Here is a 15317-nt window from a genome sequence, read left to right as displayed (position 1 = left end):
TTCTGGTAATGTGGCCTACATTTCAAGCTGGGGTCAGACCACCCAAGGGATGGGGTGAAGAAGATATCCCTGCTTAGCCAGTTGTGCCTCAGCCATTTCAAGGCCTTTGAGCTTGCCCTTGCTGTGTAATACAATTCTGGCCCTCTTCACAGGGCAGATGGAATCACACCCGAGCATTTATAAGAGGAGATATCCAAGAACATTGAGGAATAGGGAAGATTAGACCAAGGTAGAAGGCTGAGTAGGCTTGGGATTGTTCTTGGAAACAGAGGAAGCTGAGAGAAAATTCAATGGAGTCAGGTGTGGAAAACTTATGAGGGGCCCAGACAGGGTGGGCAGAATGAACTAATTTGTCTTCATGGTCCAGGAGTGTAGATTTTAAAGAAATTGACGAAAGGGTTCAAGAGGAAGTTGAGGAAATGGTTTCCATGCAGAGGGTGATGGGGATCAGAAACGCATTGCCTGAGAGGCAGGAGAAGGCAGAAAGCGTCAGTACCTTTAAAAACCACATGGATTGAAGTGTTGTAAGCAAGTGCTGGTAACCAGGTTTCTTTTTTGTTTAGTATTTTGGCCACACAAAATGGGCTGAATGTAGTGCCTGGCCTGGGGTTCAGAAGGACCGTGACAGCAGCTGTTCGATTCTCGGTCCTCGCTCAGTTCTCCTCAGCCAGCCCCTGACAGTGAAAGGCCATAGTAAACCAGCCCTGACAGAAACAGCCATGAAAACAGCTCAGAATGAAGCAGCAGCAAAACAAAGAGCCAAAGACTGGTGTTTGAGCAGAAGCCAAATAGAATAAATGTTGATGCTAATCTGTGTGTTACGTTAGCCAGTCATTCCAGTGAGAGGTCAGGTTAGACCAGTTGGCTAGACGGCTGGTTTGACAGGCAGAATGAATTCCCACACACCAGCTGGGGTTACCATGAAGGATTCTCCTTCTCAACTTCTCCCCTTGCTTGAGTAGTGACCCTCAGGTTAAACCAACACCACATCATCTCTCTGTAATGAGTGAGTGGGCCGACGGGCTGGGAAGACTATGGTGACTTTACCTTAATCTTTCCAGTGACTAGATTCGTTTTTATGTAGACAGATATTTTTCTGCATTCACTGTGGGCATAGATGTACATGCTCTTTTGTTTTTTGTGTGCGTGCAGATGTACATACATGTGTACAGAATAAACACCTTTTACTCACTTGGGTGATTTGAGGTCTCGGTGGATGATCTTGTGCAGATGTAAGTAGTTCATTCCACTCGCTATTCCTGAGGACCAGTCCACCAACAGTCGTGGTGTGATCTTACGGCCAGCTCGTAGAACCTCATACAATTGGCCATGAGCGCAATACTCCATAATAATACAGTAACATGGTGCCTGGGTACACACACCCCTGTTGAAAAAGGAAAATTCAACACTTTAGCACTCTGGGCACTAGATGTTTTGGTTTAGTTTCCTGACAATGACCAGCTCAAATTGGTGTGATTAAGGATCTCAGGTGTGCAGTAAGCTCTGGTAACAATCCACATTGCCTAAATCCCTCTTATTCACCCACACTACCCACCCTGTATACCACTCATGATTCCGCAAGGTTAGAGACAAAGTAAAGCTCCCTTGACACTGTCCCCATCTCCCAGGACACGTACAGCACGGGGCTACATACAGTGTAAAGTCCCCTCTACTGTTTCAAAGTAAACATAAATTGAAAATAAAGACCCCTTGATACTGTTTTCATCAAACACTTCCAGGACAGGGACAGCATTGGTTCAGATACTGAGTAAAGCTTCCTTGACACTGTCCTCATTAAACACTCCCAGGACAAGAGACAGCCCAGGGTTAGGTAATGAATAAAAAGCTCTCTCTACACGATCCTTATCAAATATTTCCAGGACAGGTAAAGCACAGGGTTAGATACAGACCAAACTCTCTAAAGACTGACACATTGACAATGTGGTCTTGCGTTCAGTCCCAAACAGTAACATATCACCCTTCGCTCAAATAGCCAGTTTGCTATAAATGTCTTTGTCAGTTGTCCCAATTTGGTGTACTTTCTTCTGCTGGTCCCATACTAATTCGGAACTGGAATGAGAGCACGGAATTGCACTTGACAACATACTCTCTGTCCAACAGTCCAGCAGAGTCTCATCCCATCAGTGTGGGTTAGAATCCAAACGAAAGGTCAGAAGTTAAAGGTCATCTTCTGGCCATCATCAATTCCACTACCCTCAGAATGTTTATTTCTAAAGCAGAACAAAGCTCACTTAGGAATGTACATGTCTTCCCCCTCCCACACCACACCATCCCAACACAGTGAATGTCAGCCATACTTGAATGCAATGATATTCGGATGTCTCAATTTCCTCAGGTGCTTGATATCTGTTTCCTTCTGTTCCCGCACTTTCTTAATGGCCACATCTTCACCTCGGAATTTGCCCAAAAACACGGCCCCCTGGGCTCCACTCCCCAGCCACTGCAACTCCGAGATCTCCTCAAAAGGCACCTCCCAAGAATCTGCAAATTGATCAAACACACCAAGAATGAATCCGCCTGATTTCAGCCCGTGCAGCTGTGATCTTGAGCAGGCTGCCAACCTCACAGCTTCGCCACCTTCCACCCTGAGCTCACCACCACCAGAGTGGCACAGAGGACATTGTCATAATTCATGCCAATGCCCTGGAAAAATTGAGAGACGAGGCATTAACTAGAGACCCCTATCTCGCTCATGATGTGGCACAGAAACAGAAAATAGCAGCAGGAGTAGCCCATTCAGCCCTTCAAGCATTTATTACATCATGTAACCCAGCAGCTGGATTTCAAATAAGCACAAGAGTTGGAGAAACTCAGCAGGTCTGGCTGCATCTGTAGAGAGAGAACAGAGTTAATGTTTTGAGTCCATTAACGCTTCTTCAGGCTTTGAACATGGGAATGCCAAGCAATGCTCACTATCTGAATGCAATCAACATCCAAAGATTAGAAATCAAATACACAACATTAACAGCTACATAATAAAAAGTAGTAAATGATATAATCTGATGTACGTTGGTATACTAATACTAGGTAAAATAGAGACTGAGGAATGACTAGTTCCCTGGACTTGATGGTCTACATCTAAAGACCGTTGGTTATAATCTTCCAAAGTCTCTGTGATTCTGAAAAAAGTCCCAGTAGATTAGAAAGTGCAAGTGTAATACACAATTCAAGCAAGAAAAGTGGCAGGAAGCAGCAAAACTATAGACTAGTCAGCCTAACATATGTCACAGCAAAAATGCTGGAATTTATCATTAAGGAGATTATAGTGGGATATTGAGAAAAGTAAACAGGCAGAGTCAATATAGTTTTGTGAAAAGGAAATTATGTTTGGAAAATTTATTAGGGTTCTTTCAAGATGTAAAAAGCAGGGTGGATGGAACTGGTCCAGTAGCCGTTGTGTATTTAGATTTTCAAAAGCTATTTGATAGGGTACCACACAATAAAGTTAGTATACAACACAAGACTTTATGGTATTGAGGCTAATGTAACACCCCTGTTTAAGGAGGGAGGAAGGCAGAAATTACAGGCTGGTTAGCCTGACCTCGGTGATTGCTAAGATGTTAGAGTCTATTATTAAGGATGAGATTGTGGAGTATTTGAAAGTGCATGATAAAATAGTGCTGAGTCAGGATAGCTTTGACAAGGGGAGATCATGCCAGGCAAATCTGTTAAATTCTTTGAAGAAGTAACAAACAAGTTAGACAAAGGAGAGCCAGTGGTTATGAATCATTTGGATTTCCAGAAGGCCATTGACAGGGTGCCGCACAAGAGACTGCTAAATAAATTAAGAGCCCCTGATGTTAAGGGCAAGGTGCTGATAATGGAGAGAGGATTGGCTGACTGACACAAGGCAGTGTGTGGGAATAAAGGGGTCTTTTTCTGGATGGCACCAGTGCAGTTCCAGGGGCCAGTGTTGGGACCATAACTATTGTGACAATGCTGTCACTGTAGCAGGTTAGTTTATTCTTATTTTTTAAAAGAGAGGTACCAAGCTGACTACCAGACCACTTGTATAAACTGCTTGAGAGGCGTTGGGTTTTTTTAAAAACAGAACCTGAATGGGTGTGGCCAGCTCTAACAGATCAAGATTTCTGAGTAACATCAGAAACCTTTGGGATCTCAAACGAGTGGGAGCTTCAGTGAATGTCTACCAACTCTTACTTTCTTTGAATTTTCTCTTGATGCTTTTTGCTCTTGGATTGGAGAACTGCATGCAAGAATCTGTATCTAAATTTGACTGTTGGATGTGTTTTTTGGATGTTACTATATTGAAGCAGTTAATTAATAATAGTTACCATATCTATTATTCAGTTTGGTTTTCCATGAGTTAAGTTATTCTAAATTCCTCTCTTTTTTGCGTTTGTATTTTAACTACAGTGTTTAAATAAATTGTTTTGCTTAACGTCGAGTAGTTTGACCAGTTGCATTGCATCTGCAACACGGCACTTCACATCTACCTTTAAAATAAAAAAAGGTCGGGTCTAGGCTAATTTCTTAAAATATTTTGAGAAGGTCTGATCTGGTCCATTATACTATTCACATTATACACCAATAACCTGGACAAAGGAACTAAGGGCTTTGCTGCTAAGTTTAGAAATCACACAAAAATACGTAGTGTTGAGGAAATAGGGAGGCCTGCAGAAGGACTTGGACAGGGAATTGGCAGATGGAAAACAATGTGAGAAAGTGTGGGGTTATGCATTTTGGTAGGCAGAATAAAAGTGTAGACTATTTTCTGAATAGGGAAAGACTAGAAATCTGAAGCATGAGGGAACTTAGGAGTCCTAATTCAGGACTCTCAAAGTTAACATGCACTTTCCACCCCACAAGCCACAGTAATCAATGGTTTCTTTTCCACCATTTCCACCTCATGCGTAATGCCAATATTAAACACATCTTTACCACTGCCCCCATGTCAACATTTTGAAGGAACTATTCCCTCCCTGATACCCTGATTCAATCTGCAGTCACCCTCAGCACCCTGTTTCCTTCCTGTACAATTACAGGAGGTATAAGACTGGCCTTTGCATCTCATCACTCTCCGAAGCCCCAAATACTCCACTCATATAAAAGAGCAATTTCTTTATACTTCCTTCAATCGAGACTGCTGTAGTCTTTATTCACAATGTGGTCTCCTCTACACTGGAGAGACTAAACACAGACTGGGTGACCATTTTGGAAAATACTTCCATTTAGTCCGCAAGCATGACGCCAAGATTCTGGTGGCCTGTCATTGAATTCTCCACCTTGTAATGATGCTGACTTTTCTTGGTTGACTGCACTGCTCCAGAGAGTTTCAATATTAGTTTCAGGAACAACACATCTTTTGATCAGGAACACTGCAGCCTTCAAGATTAAACACTGAGTTCAACAATTTTATACCATAATCTGCTTGCCAAATGAGTTTTCTTTACTGTTTTAGTTTTCACTTTTTTCTCCCGCTTGGATTCAGCAGCAGACATGCTCTAGGCACTTCTTCTGTTTCTTCCTCCATCACCATTTTCTTTGACTCTGGGATGCTAGCTCTCATGTCTTTCACACTAATAGAGGCCTTTCTCTTCACTTGTTTCACCCACCCACCAATATCTTTCTAATTTTCCTACTTTATCTCACTTTCTCTCTCTAACTGTCAGACCAGCTGGACTTTTCCTGCATTTTCTGTTACATAACACAACCTGACACACAGTACAGTCATCTGAGCAAGGAACAAGATTAGGCCACTCAGACCTTTGAACCCATTCCATCATTCAAATAAGATTGTGGCTGATCTGATTTTAACCTCAACTTTTTATTGCTGCATATCCCCATTAATCTTTCATCCTAATTAAGAATCTGCCCTCAAAATATTTAAAAATACTGCATCCACTGCTTTTGAGGAAGAGAATTCCAGACTCACAACCCTCTGAGAGAAATAAATGTTTCCGAATCTCTGTCTTTTAAGAGGGAGCCCTCTTATTCTTAAATGATGACTGCTAGTTCTGCATTCTCCCACAAGCGGAAACATCCTTTCCACATCCTTCATCAGAGAGTGGGATGGGGAGAGGGTTCAGAAATAAATAGGGAGAGAGGGGGAGGTGGACCGAAGATGGATAGAGGAGAAGATAGGTGGAGAGAAGAGTATAGGTGGGGAGGTCGGGAGGGGATAGGTCAGTCCGGGGAGGACGGAAAGGTCAAGGAGGCGGGATGAGGTTAGTAGGTGGGAAATAGAAGTGCGGCTTGAGGTGGGAGGAGGGGATAGGTGAGAGAAAGAACAGGTTCGGGAGGCAAGGACGAGGTGGGCTGCTTTTGGGGTGCAGTGGGGGAGGGGAGATTTTGAAGCTTGTGAAGTCCACATTGATTCCATGGGGCTGCAGGGTTCCCAAGCGGAATATGAGTTGCTGTCCCTGCAACCTTCGGGTGACATCATTGTGGCACTGCAGGAGGCCCATGATGGACATGTCGTCTAAGGAATGGGAGGGGGAGTTAAAATGGTTTGCGAGTGGGAGGTGCAGTTGTTTATTGCGAACCGAGCGGAGGTGTTCTGCAAAGCGGTTCCCAAGCCTCCGCTTGGTTTCCCCAATGTCGAGGGTGCCACACCGGGTACAATGGATACAGTATACCACATTGGCAGATGTGCAGGTGAACATCTGCTTAATATGGAAAGTCATCTTGGGGCCTGGGATGGGGGTGAGGGAGGTGGTGTGGGGTCAAGTGTAGCACTTCCTGCGGTTGCAGGGGAGGCTGCCAGGTGTGGTGGGGTTGGAGGGGAGTGTGGAGCGGACAAGGGAGTCACGGAGAGAATGGTCTCTCCAGAAGGCAGATAAGGGTGGGGATGCAAAAATGTCTTGCATGGTGGGGTCGGATTGTAGATGGCAGAAGTGTCGGGGGATGAGGCATCGTATCTGGCGGTTGTTGGGGTGGTATGTGAGGACAAGGGGGATTCTCTTAGGGTGGTTATTGCGGGGGCGGGGTGTGAGGGATGTGTTGCAGGAAATACAGGAGACATGGTCAAGGGCGTTCTCGACCACTGCAGGGGGGGAATTTGTGGTTCTTGAAGAACGTGGCCATCTGGGATGTGTGGGAGTAGAATGTCTCATCCTGGGAGCAGATGCGGCGGAGGTGAAGGAATTGGGAATAGTGGATGGAATTTTTGCAGGGGGGTGGGTGGGAGGAGGTGTATTCTAGGTAGCTGTGGGATTTTTGTGGATTTTGGGAAGAAGATAGAAACGGGCAGTGCGGGGTTGTGGAATAATGAGGTTGAAGGCTGTGGGTGGGAGGTCACCTGAGGTGATGAGGTCATGGATGGTATTGGAGATGATGGTTTGGTGCTTGGGGGTGGGGTCATGATCAAGGGGGCGGTAGGAGGTGATGTCAGAGAGTTGGCATTTGGCCTCGGCCATGTAGAGGTCAGTGCGCCATACTACCACTGCACCTCCTTTGTATGTGGGTTTGATGATGAGATTGGGGTTGGAGCGGAGGGCTGCCCATTCTGCCCCCCTGCAAAAATTACATCCCCTATTCCCAATTCCTTCGCCTCCGCTACATCTGCTCCCAGGATGAGGCATTCCACTCCCGTACATCCCAGATGGCCGCGTTCTTCAAGGACCGCAACATGCCCCCGCCTGCAGTGGTCGAGAGCGCCCTTGACCGCGTCTCCCGCATTTCCCACAACACATCCCTCACACCCCGCCCCGCAATAACCGCCCTAAGAGAATCCCCCTCGTCCTCACATACCACCCCACCAACCTCTGGATACAACGCTTCATCCTCCGACACTTCCGCCATCTACAATCCAACCCCACCACCCAAGACATTTTTCCATCCCCACCCTTGTCTACCTTCCGGAGAGACCACTCTCTCCATGACCCCCTTGTCCGCTCCGCACTCCCCTCCAACTCCACCACACCAGGCACCTTCCCCTGCAACCGCGGGAAGTGCTACACTTGCCCCCACACCTCCTCCCTCACCCACATCCCAGGCCCCAAGATGACTTTCCATATTAAGCAGATGTTCACCTGCATATCTGCCAGTGTGGTATACTGTATCCATTGTACCCGGTGTGGCTCCCTCTACATTGGGGAAACCAAGCGGAGGCTTGGGAACCGCTTTGCAGAACACCTCTGCTTCGTTCGCAATAAACAACTGCACCTCCCAGTCGTGTACCATTTTAATTCCCCCTCCCATTCCTTAGACGACATGTCCATCATGAACCTCCTGCAGTGCCACAATATTGCCACCCAAAGGTTGCAGGAACAGCATCTCATATTCCGCTTGGAAACCCTGCAGCCCAATGGAATCAATGTGAACTTCACAAGCTTCAAAATCTCCCCCTCCCCCACTGCATCCCAAAACCAGCCCAGCTTGTCCCCTCCCCCCACCGCATCACTAAACCAGCCCAGCTCGTCCCTGCCTCCCTAACCTGTTCTTCCTCTCACCTATCCCCTCCTCCCACCTCAAGCCGCACCTCCATTTCCCACCTACTAACCTTGCCCCGCCTCCTTGACCTATCCATCTGCCCCGGACTGACCAATCCCCTCCCCATCTCCCCACCTATACTCTCCTCTCCACCTATCTTCTCCTCTATCCATCTTCGGTCCGCCTCCTCCTCTCTCCCTATTTATTTCAGAACTCTCTTCCCATCCCCTTCTCTGATAAAGGGTCTAGGCCCAAAATGTCAGCTTTTGTGCTCTTGAGATGCTGCTTGGCCTGCTGTGTTCATCCAGCTTCACACTTTGTCATCTTGGATTCTCCAGCATCTGCAGTTCCCATTATCTTTGATCTCTTTCCACCTCCACCTGGTCAAATCCTGTCAGGGCCTTGTAGTTTAAATTAAGTCACCTCTAACTCTTCTAAACTTCAGAGAATCCATACCTAGCCTTTCTAGCCTTTCCTCATTGGGCAATCCACCCATTCCAAACATTAGCCTAGTAAACTTTCTCTGAACTGTTTCCAATGAATTAACATCTGTCAGAAGGTGCAGATGCCAAATGTCCTGTAAATCTCCAACTCTTGCATTTAGTTCCCCTTGCAATAAACCATAATATTCTATTAGCTTTCCTGATTACTTGCTGTACCTGTAATTAATAGGCAAGGATGCCCAGATCTCTCAGCATTTCAGAGCTCTGCTCCCTCTCACCATTTAGATAATATGCTTCTTTTTAATATTTTCTGCCAAAATGGACAATTTCCCACCTTCACCTGTTATAGTCCATTTTCCAGGTCTTCGCCCAAACACTTAATCAATCCTTTTGTAAGCTCTTTATGTCCTCTTCACAACTCACTTTCCTACCCATCTTTGTGATTTCAACAAATTCAGCTACCATACCTTCAAATCCTTCATCTGACTATTTATATAAATTGTAAAGAGTTGAGGCCCCAACCACCAGCCCCTGAAGCACATTACATCCTGCCAGCCTGAAAAAGACCCATTTATTCTTACTTTCTGCTTCTTGTAAGCCAGCGAATCTTCTATCTAAGCCAATATGTTACCTCCATACCATGAGCATTTATTTTCCACAGTAACGTTTGATATGGCACTGATCAAATACGAAACTAAAGGACAATATATCCACTGGTTACCCTTTATTGACAGCTCATGTTACTTCTTCAAAGGATGCCAATAAATGAGTTAAATGCAATTTCCATTTCATAAAAGCATGTCGACTGTGTCTGAGTACCTTGTATTTGTCCAAGTGCCCTGTTATAACAATTTTCAATAATAGCTTTGAACATTTTCCCATGACATGTTAAACTAACTGGCCTGTTGTTTCCTGCTTTCTGTCACTCACTCTTTTTAAATCAAGAAGCTATGTTAGCTAGTTTTCAATCAAATGAACATTGCCCATACCTCAGTGATAATGGGAACTGCAGATGTTGGAGAATCCAAGATAACAAAGTGTGGAGCTGGATGAACACAGCAGGCCAAGCAGCATCTCAGAAGCACAAAAGCTGATGTTTCGGGCCTAGACCCTTCATCAGAGAGGGCGATGGGGAGAGGGAACTGGAATAAATAGGGAGAGAGGGGGAGGCGGACCGAAGATGGAGAGAAAAGAAGATAGGGGGAGAGTAGAGTATAGGTGGGGAGGTAGGGAGGGGATAGGTCAGTCCAGGGAAGACGGACAAGTCGAGGAGGTGGGATGAGGTGGTAGGTAGGAAATGGAGGTGCGGCTTGAGGTGGGAGGAAGGGATGGGTGAGAGGAAGAACAGGTTAGGGAAGCGGAGACAGGCTGGGCTGGTTTTGGGATGCAGTGGGGGGAGGGGAGATTTTGAAGCTTATGAAGTCCACATTGATACCATTGGGCTGCAGGGTTCCCAAGCGGAATATGAGTTGCTGTTCTTGCAACCTTCGGGTGGCATCATTGTGGCACTGCAGGAGGCCCATGATGGACATGTCATCTGAGGAATGGGAGGGGGAGTTAAAATGGTTCACGACCAGGAGGTGCAGTTGTTTGTTGCGAATCAAGCGGAGGTGTTCTGCAAAACGGTCCCCAAGCCTCCGCTTGGTTTCCCCAATGTCGAGGGAGCCACACCAGGTACAATGGATACAAAATACCACACTGGCAGATGTGCAGGTGAACATCTGCTTGACATGGAAGGTCATCTTGGGGCCTGGGATGGGGGTGAGGGAGGAGGTGTGGGGGAAAGTGTAGCACTTCCTGCGGTTGCAGGGGAAGATGCCGGGTGTGGTGGGGTTGGAAGGGAGTGCGGAGCGGACAAGGGAGTCGCGGAGAGAGTGGTCTCTCCGGAAGGCAGGCAAGGGTGGGGATGGAAAAATGTCTTGGGTGATGGGGTCGGATTGTAGATGGCGGAAGTGTCGGAGGATGATGCGTTGTATCCGGAGGTTGGTGGGTTGGTATGTAAGAATGAGGGGGATCCTTGTGGGCGGTTGTGGCAGGGGTGGGGTTTGAGGGATGTGTTTCGGGAAATGCGGGAGACGCGGTCAAGGGCGTTCTCGACCACTGCAGGGGGAAAGTTGCGGTCCTTGAAGAACGGGGACATACCTCATAGGTTTTGGAAAATTAAAACCAACGCATCAGCTGTCTCACTGGTTACTTCTTTTAAGACTTTCGGATGAAATTCATCACAGCCTGGGGACTTGTCAACTTGCAGTTCTAATAATTTATTCAGTAATACTTCCCTGGTAGTTATAATTTTCTTGAATTCTTCCATCACTTTCAATTCCTGCATTACAGCCAAGTAAACACTGTGACACACAGTACATCCTGGACCATAATACAACCTGGCAGACAAAAAACAAAAGTACTACAGGTGAAGTAAAGCAGGAACAAAAACAGAAGTTGCAGGAAAGGCTCAGCAGGTCTGGCAGCATCTGTGAAGAAAAAAATCAGAGTTAACGTTTCGGGTCCAGTGACCCTTCCTTAGAACTGGCTGTAGACAATAATAGCTGTAGAAAGGGATGGCATGGTGACTCAGTGGTTAGCACTGCTGCCTCACAGCACCAGGAACCCGGGTTCGATTCCAGCCTCAGGTGACTGCATGTGTGGAGTTTGCACATTCTCTCCACGTCTGCGTTGGTTTCCCTGTGGGTGCTTCAGTTTCCACCCATAGTCTAAGTATGTGTAGGTTAGGTGGATTGGTATGCTAAATTGCCCGTTGTGTCCACAGATGTGTAGGTTAGAGGGATTAGCCACAGGAAATGTGGACATAAGGGATAGAGTAGGTGGTGGTCTGGGTGGGATGTTCTTTGGAGGGGTGGTATGGACTAGATTGGCCAAATGGCCTGTTTCTACACTATAAGGATTCTATTTATTCTAAAATTTGGTATACATTGGAACCTCACAGACAGTGCAACATAGGTACCTCCTTGCATTGTGTGCTATTATAATTTGGTACATACTTCAAACTAGGAGGTTTGTATACCAAGTTGTACATACAATCTGGCACCTCCCATACACTGTGGCAGACAATACAATCTGGAATGCACAACCAGGTAGACAATACAAATTGGTACAACATACAACCTAATACATAATACTTGGTACACAGTACAACCTGGTGGACAAATAGTCTTGATTCACAATATGTGTTGTGACGCAAGAAGCATTTGCACACAGTTTATTCTGGTTCGCAAAACAAACCGCAGATAATAAAAGGTGCTACATAATACAATCTGGTACACAATACAACCCGCAACACATGCAATCTGGCATACACTACACAAATTATACTATATTACATAGAATCTAAATCCATACAGTGTGGAAACAGGCCATTCAGCCCATCAAATCGACACCGACCCCCTGAGAGCGTCCCACCCAGACCCAGCCCTACTCTATCCCTGTAATCCTGCATTTCCTGTGGCTAATCCACCCTGCCTGTGTATCCCTGGACACAACAGGCAATTGACCATGGACAATCCACCTAACGTCCACATCTGTGGACTGTGGGAGGAAATCAGAGCACATGGCGAAACGCACACAGACATGGGGAGAATGTATAAACTCCATTCACACAGTCACCAGAGGCTGGAATTGAACCCAGGTCCCTGGTGCTGTGAGGCAGCAGTGCTAACCACTGAGCCACCAGGCCAGCCAGTATATACTGTACAAGTTGCTACATAATGCAACCGAATACACAATAAACCCTGGTAGAGTATACAACAGTGCATATAATACTAACTCGCACAACACAGCCTAGTACACAATACAACCTGCAGGACAGTACAACCTGACACAATACAACTTGATACAGCTCCAGCTCCACACTTTGTTATCTTTGATACACAATACAGCCTGGTACATAAACTCAACTCTGGTAGGATATTCAACAGTGCACAATACAACCTTCAAGACAGCACAAGTTGGCACACAGTAGAACCTGGCACACAACGTAGCCTGATACACAATACAAATTGGTACAAAATACAATCTAATACATAATACCTGAAAAACAATATAACTAAGTACACAATACAACCAGCACGACAATACAGCTTGGTAGACATTATAACCTGGCATATGATGCAACATGGTACATAATTCAGCCTGCAGGACAATATAGCCTCTGCCCAATACTGTCTGATATAAATAGAACCCAATACCCATTACAACCTGTTACACAATTCAGCCTCGGATACATTACAACCGGCAAGAAACAACTGGGTGCACAATACAACCTGCTGCACAATTAAGTCTGGAATATGATACAACTGGCATAGTACAACCTGGTACACAATACAACCTGTGGGACAATGCAAACTGGTAATTAATACAACTTGGTGTACAACACATCCTGCAGGGCAATAAAACATGGTACACAATACAACCTGGCACACAAAAACACTTTCAGGGTAATACAACCTATCAAATGATGTAAAATTACTTAATACAAGCGGGTACACAATACAGCCTGGTAACCAATACAACTGGTACAGCAACATAATCTGCTACATAATACAGCCTGGTATACAATACACATTCTGTTCTATTACCTTGATGTACTTACTTAAGTAATGATTTATCTGATTAGCATGAAAAACAATACTTTTCACTATATTCCACATGTGGCAATAATTAATGAAATCAAATCAACCTCCAGGACAATACAGCCTGGTGCACCATTTAATCTGCAAGACAATACAAACTTAAAGCTTGCTACACAATATATCTGGCAGCATATTATCACCCAGATACAAGCTATACCACAATACAACCTTAATATGCATTACACCCTGGTATACATGACAGGCTGTAGGTCAATACAGCGTAGTACACAATACAACCTGTTACACAATAGAGCTTGGTACACAGTATGACCTGGTACACATTACAACCAGCAAGATATCTTTTGGAACACAATACAGCCTGGTACACAAAACCTGCTACACAGTATGGCCTGGTACACAATACAACTGGCAGGGCATTCCTACCTGATACACAAAAGAGCCTGGTAAATAATACAGCTGACAGGACAATAGAACTTGGTACACCACATAACCTACAGGAAAATACAACTGGTACACAATACATCTGGCAACATAATATCACCAGTGCACAATACAATCTGGTACACAACACAACTAGCAGGACAATAGAGCATAGTTCACAATACAACATGATACACAACACAAACTTGCATAAATATAAGCAGTAGGATGATACGACCTGGTACATGATAGGAACTGCAGGGTAATACAACCTGGTACACAAGAGACATATCATATTATATTATTACAACACAGCCGAGTGCTCAATATAGTCTGATACACAATACAACCACAGGACAATACAGCCTAGTGCACAATCCAGCTTGGTACGCAACACACTCCAGTATACACTGCAGCCTGAGGGACAATGCAGCCGGGTACATAATTCAGCCTACAGGACAATACAATTGTATATGATGCCATTGGAACACAGAGACAAAACACAAATTGGTACACAATACAACCTGACACACAACACAATCTGGTATGCAGTACCACCATTAGGGGAATACAACATTATCAAAATCAGAACTTGATGTAATCTGTTATTCCATATGAACTCATAAACAATACAGCCTGGTAACAGATAAAACCAACAGCAAAATACAACCTGCAGGGCAATACAACCTGGTACACAATATAACATGCCAAACGTTAGAGCCTGGTATAAAATAAAACTGGCAAGATACAACCTGGTTCACAATAAAACCTGCCATACAATACAGCTTGATACAAAATACAGCCCAGTATACAACACACACAAAAAAAACCAAAATTGCTGGAAAAGCTCAGCAGGTCTCGATTAGGAATAATCAGCATACGTGGGAGATCATGCCTCACAAATTTGTTAGAGCTCTTTGAATGAAGTGACCAGGAAATTTGATGAGGGCAGGGCAGTAGATGTAGTCTGTATGGATTTCAAGTAAAAGTTCCACATGGTAGGCTTCTCTGGAAGGTTAGACTGCACGGAATCAGGGCGAGCTGGCAAATGGCATACACAATTGGCTTGATGGTAGGAAACAAGAGGGTAATACTGGAAGGATGCTTGTCTGACTGGATGTGTGCCTCGGGTCGATGCTGATCCCAATGCTGTTTGTTATCTATATCAATGATTTGGATGAGAGCATACGAGGCATAATTAGTAAGTTAGTGGATGCCACTAAAAATATCATGGACAGTGAGGAATGTTATCAAAAATTGCAGCAGGATCTTGATCAGCTGGGGAAGTGGACCAAGAAATGGCAAATGGAGTTTAACATAGATAAACATAAGGTGTTGCATGTTGTAAAGTCAAATCAAGGTAGGAATTTCATGGCGAATGGTAGGGCCTTAATGAGTGTAAGTGAAACAGAAGGATGTTGGAGTTCAGGTG

General features: G+C 45.0%; 1 protein-coding gene across 3 annotated transcripts in view; it reads right to left on the bottom strand.

Moving 5' to 3' along the window:
• The window catches only part of si:ch211-45c16.2 (mitogen-activated protein kinase kinase kinase 13), a 146656-nt gene that overhangs the window by 44345 nt on the left and 86994 nt on the right, over positions 1–15317 (bottom strand). For all 3 annotated transcript variants that reach the window (XM_048534823.2, XM_048534824.2, XM_048534822.1), the window contains exons 3-4: positions 2319–2502; positions 1193–1384 (exon numbers count right to left, since the gene is read on the bottom strand). In XM_048534823.2, the coding sequence (XP_048390780.1) occupies positions 1193–1384; positions 2319–2502 (376 nt within the window). The remainder of the gene's footprint in view (positions 1–1192; positions 1385–2318; positions 2503–15317) is intronic.

The sequence above is a fragment of the Stegostoma tigrinum genome, chromosome 7, assembly GCF_030684315.1.
Source record: "Stegostoma tigrinum isolate sSteTig4 chromosome 7, sSteTig4.hap1, whole genome shotgun sequence".
Lineage (NCBI taxonomy): Eukaryota > Metazoa > Chordata > Chondrichthyes > Orectolobiformes > Stegostomatidae > Stegostoma > Stegostoma tigrinum.
The sequence above is the reverse complement of the archived record's forward strand: the minus strand, read 5'-3'. Positions and strand labels throughout refer to the sequence as shown.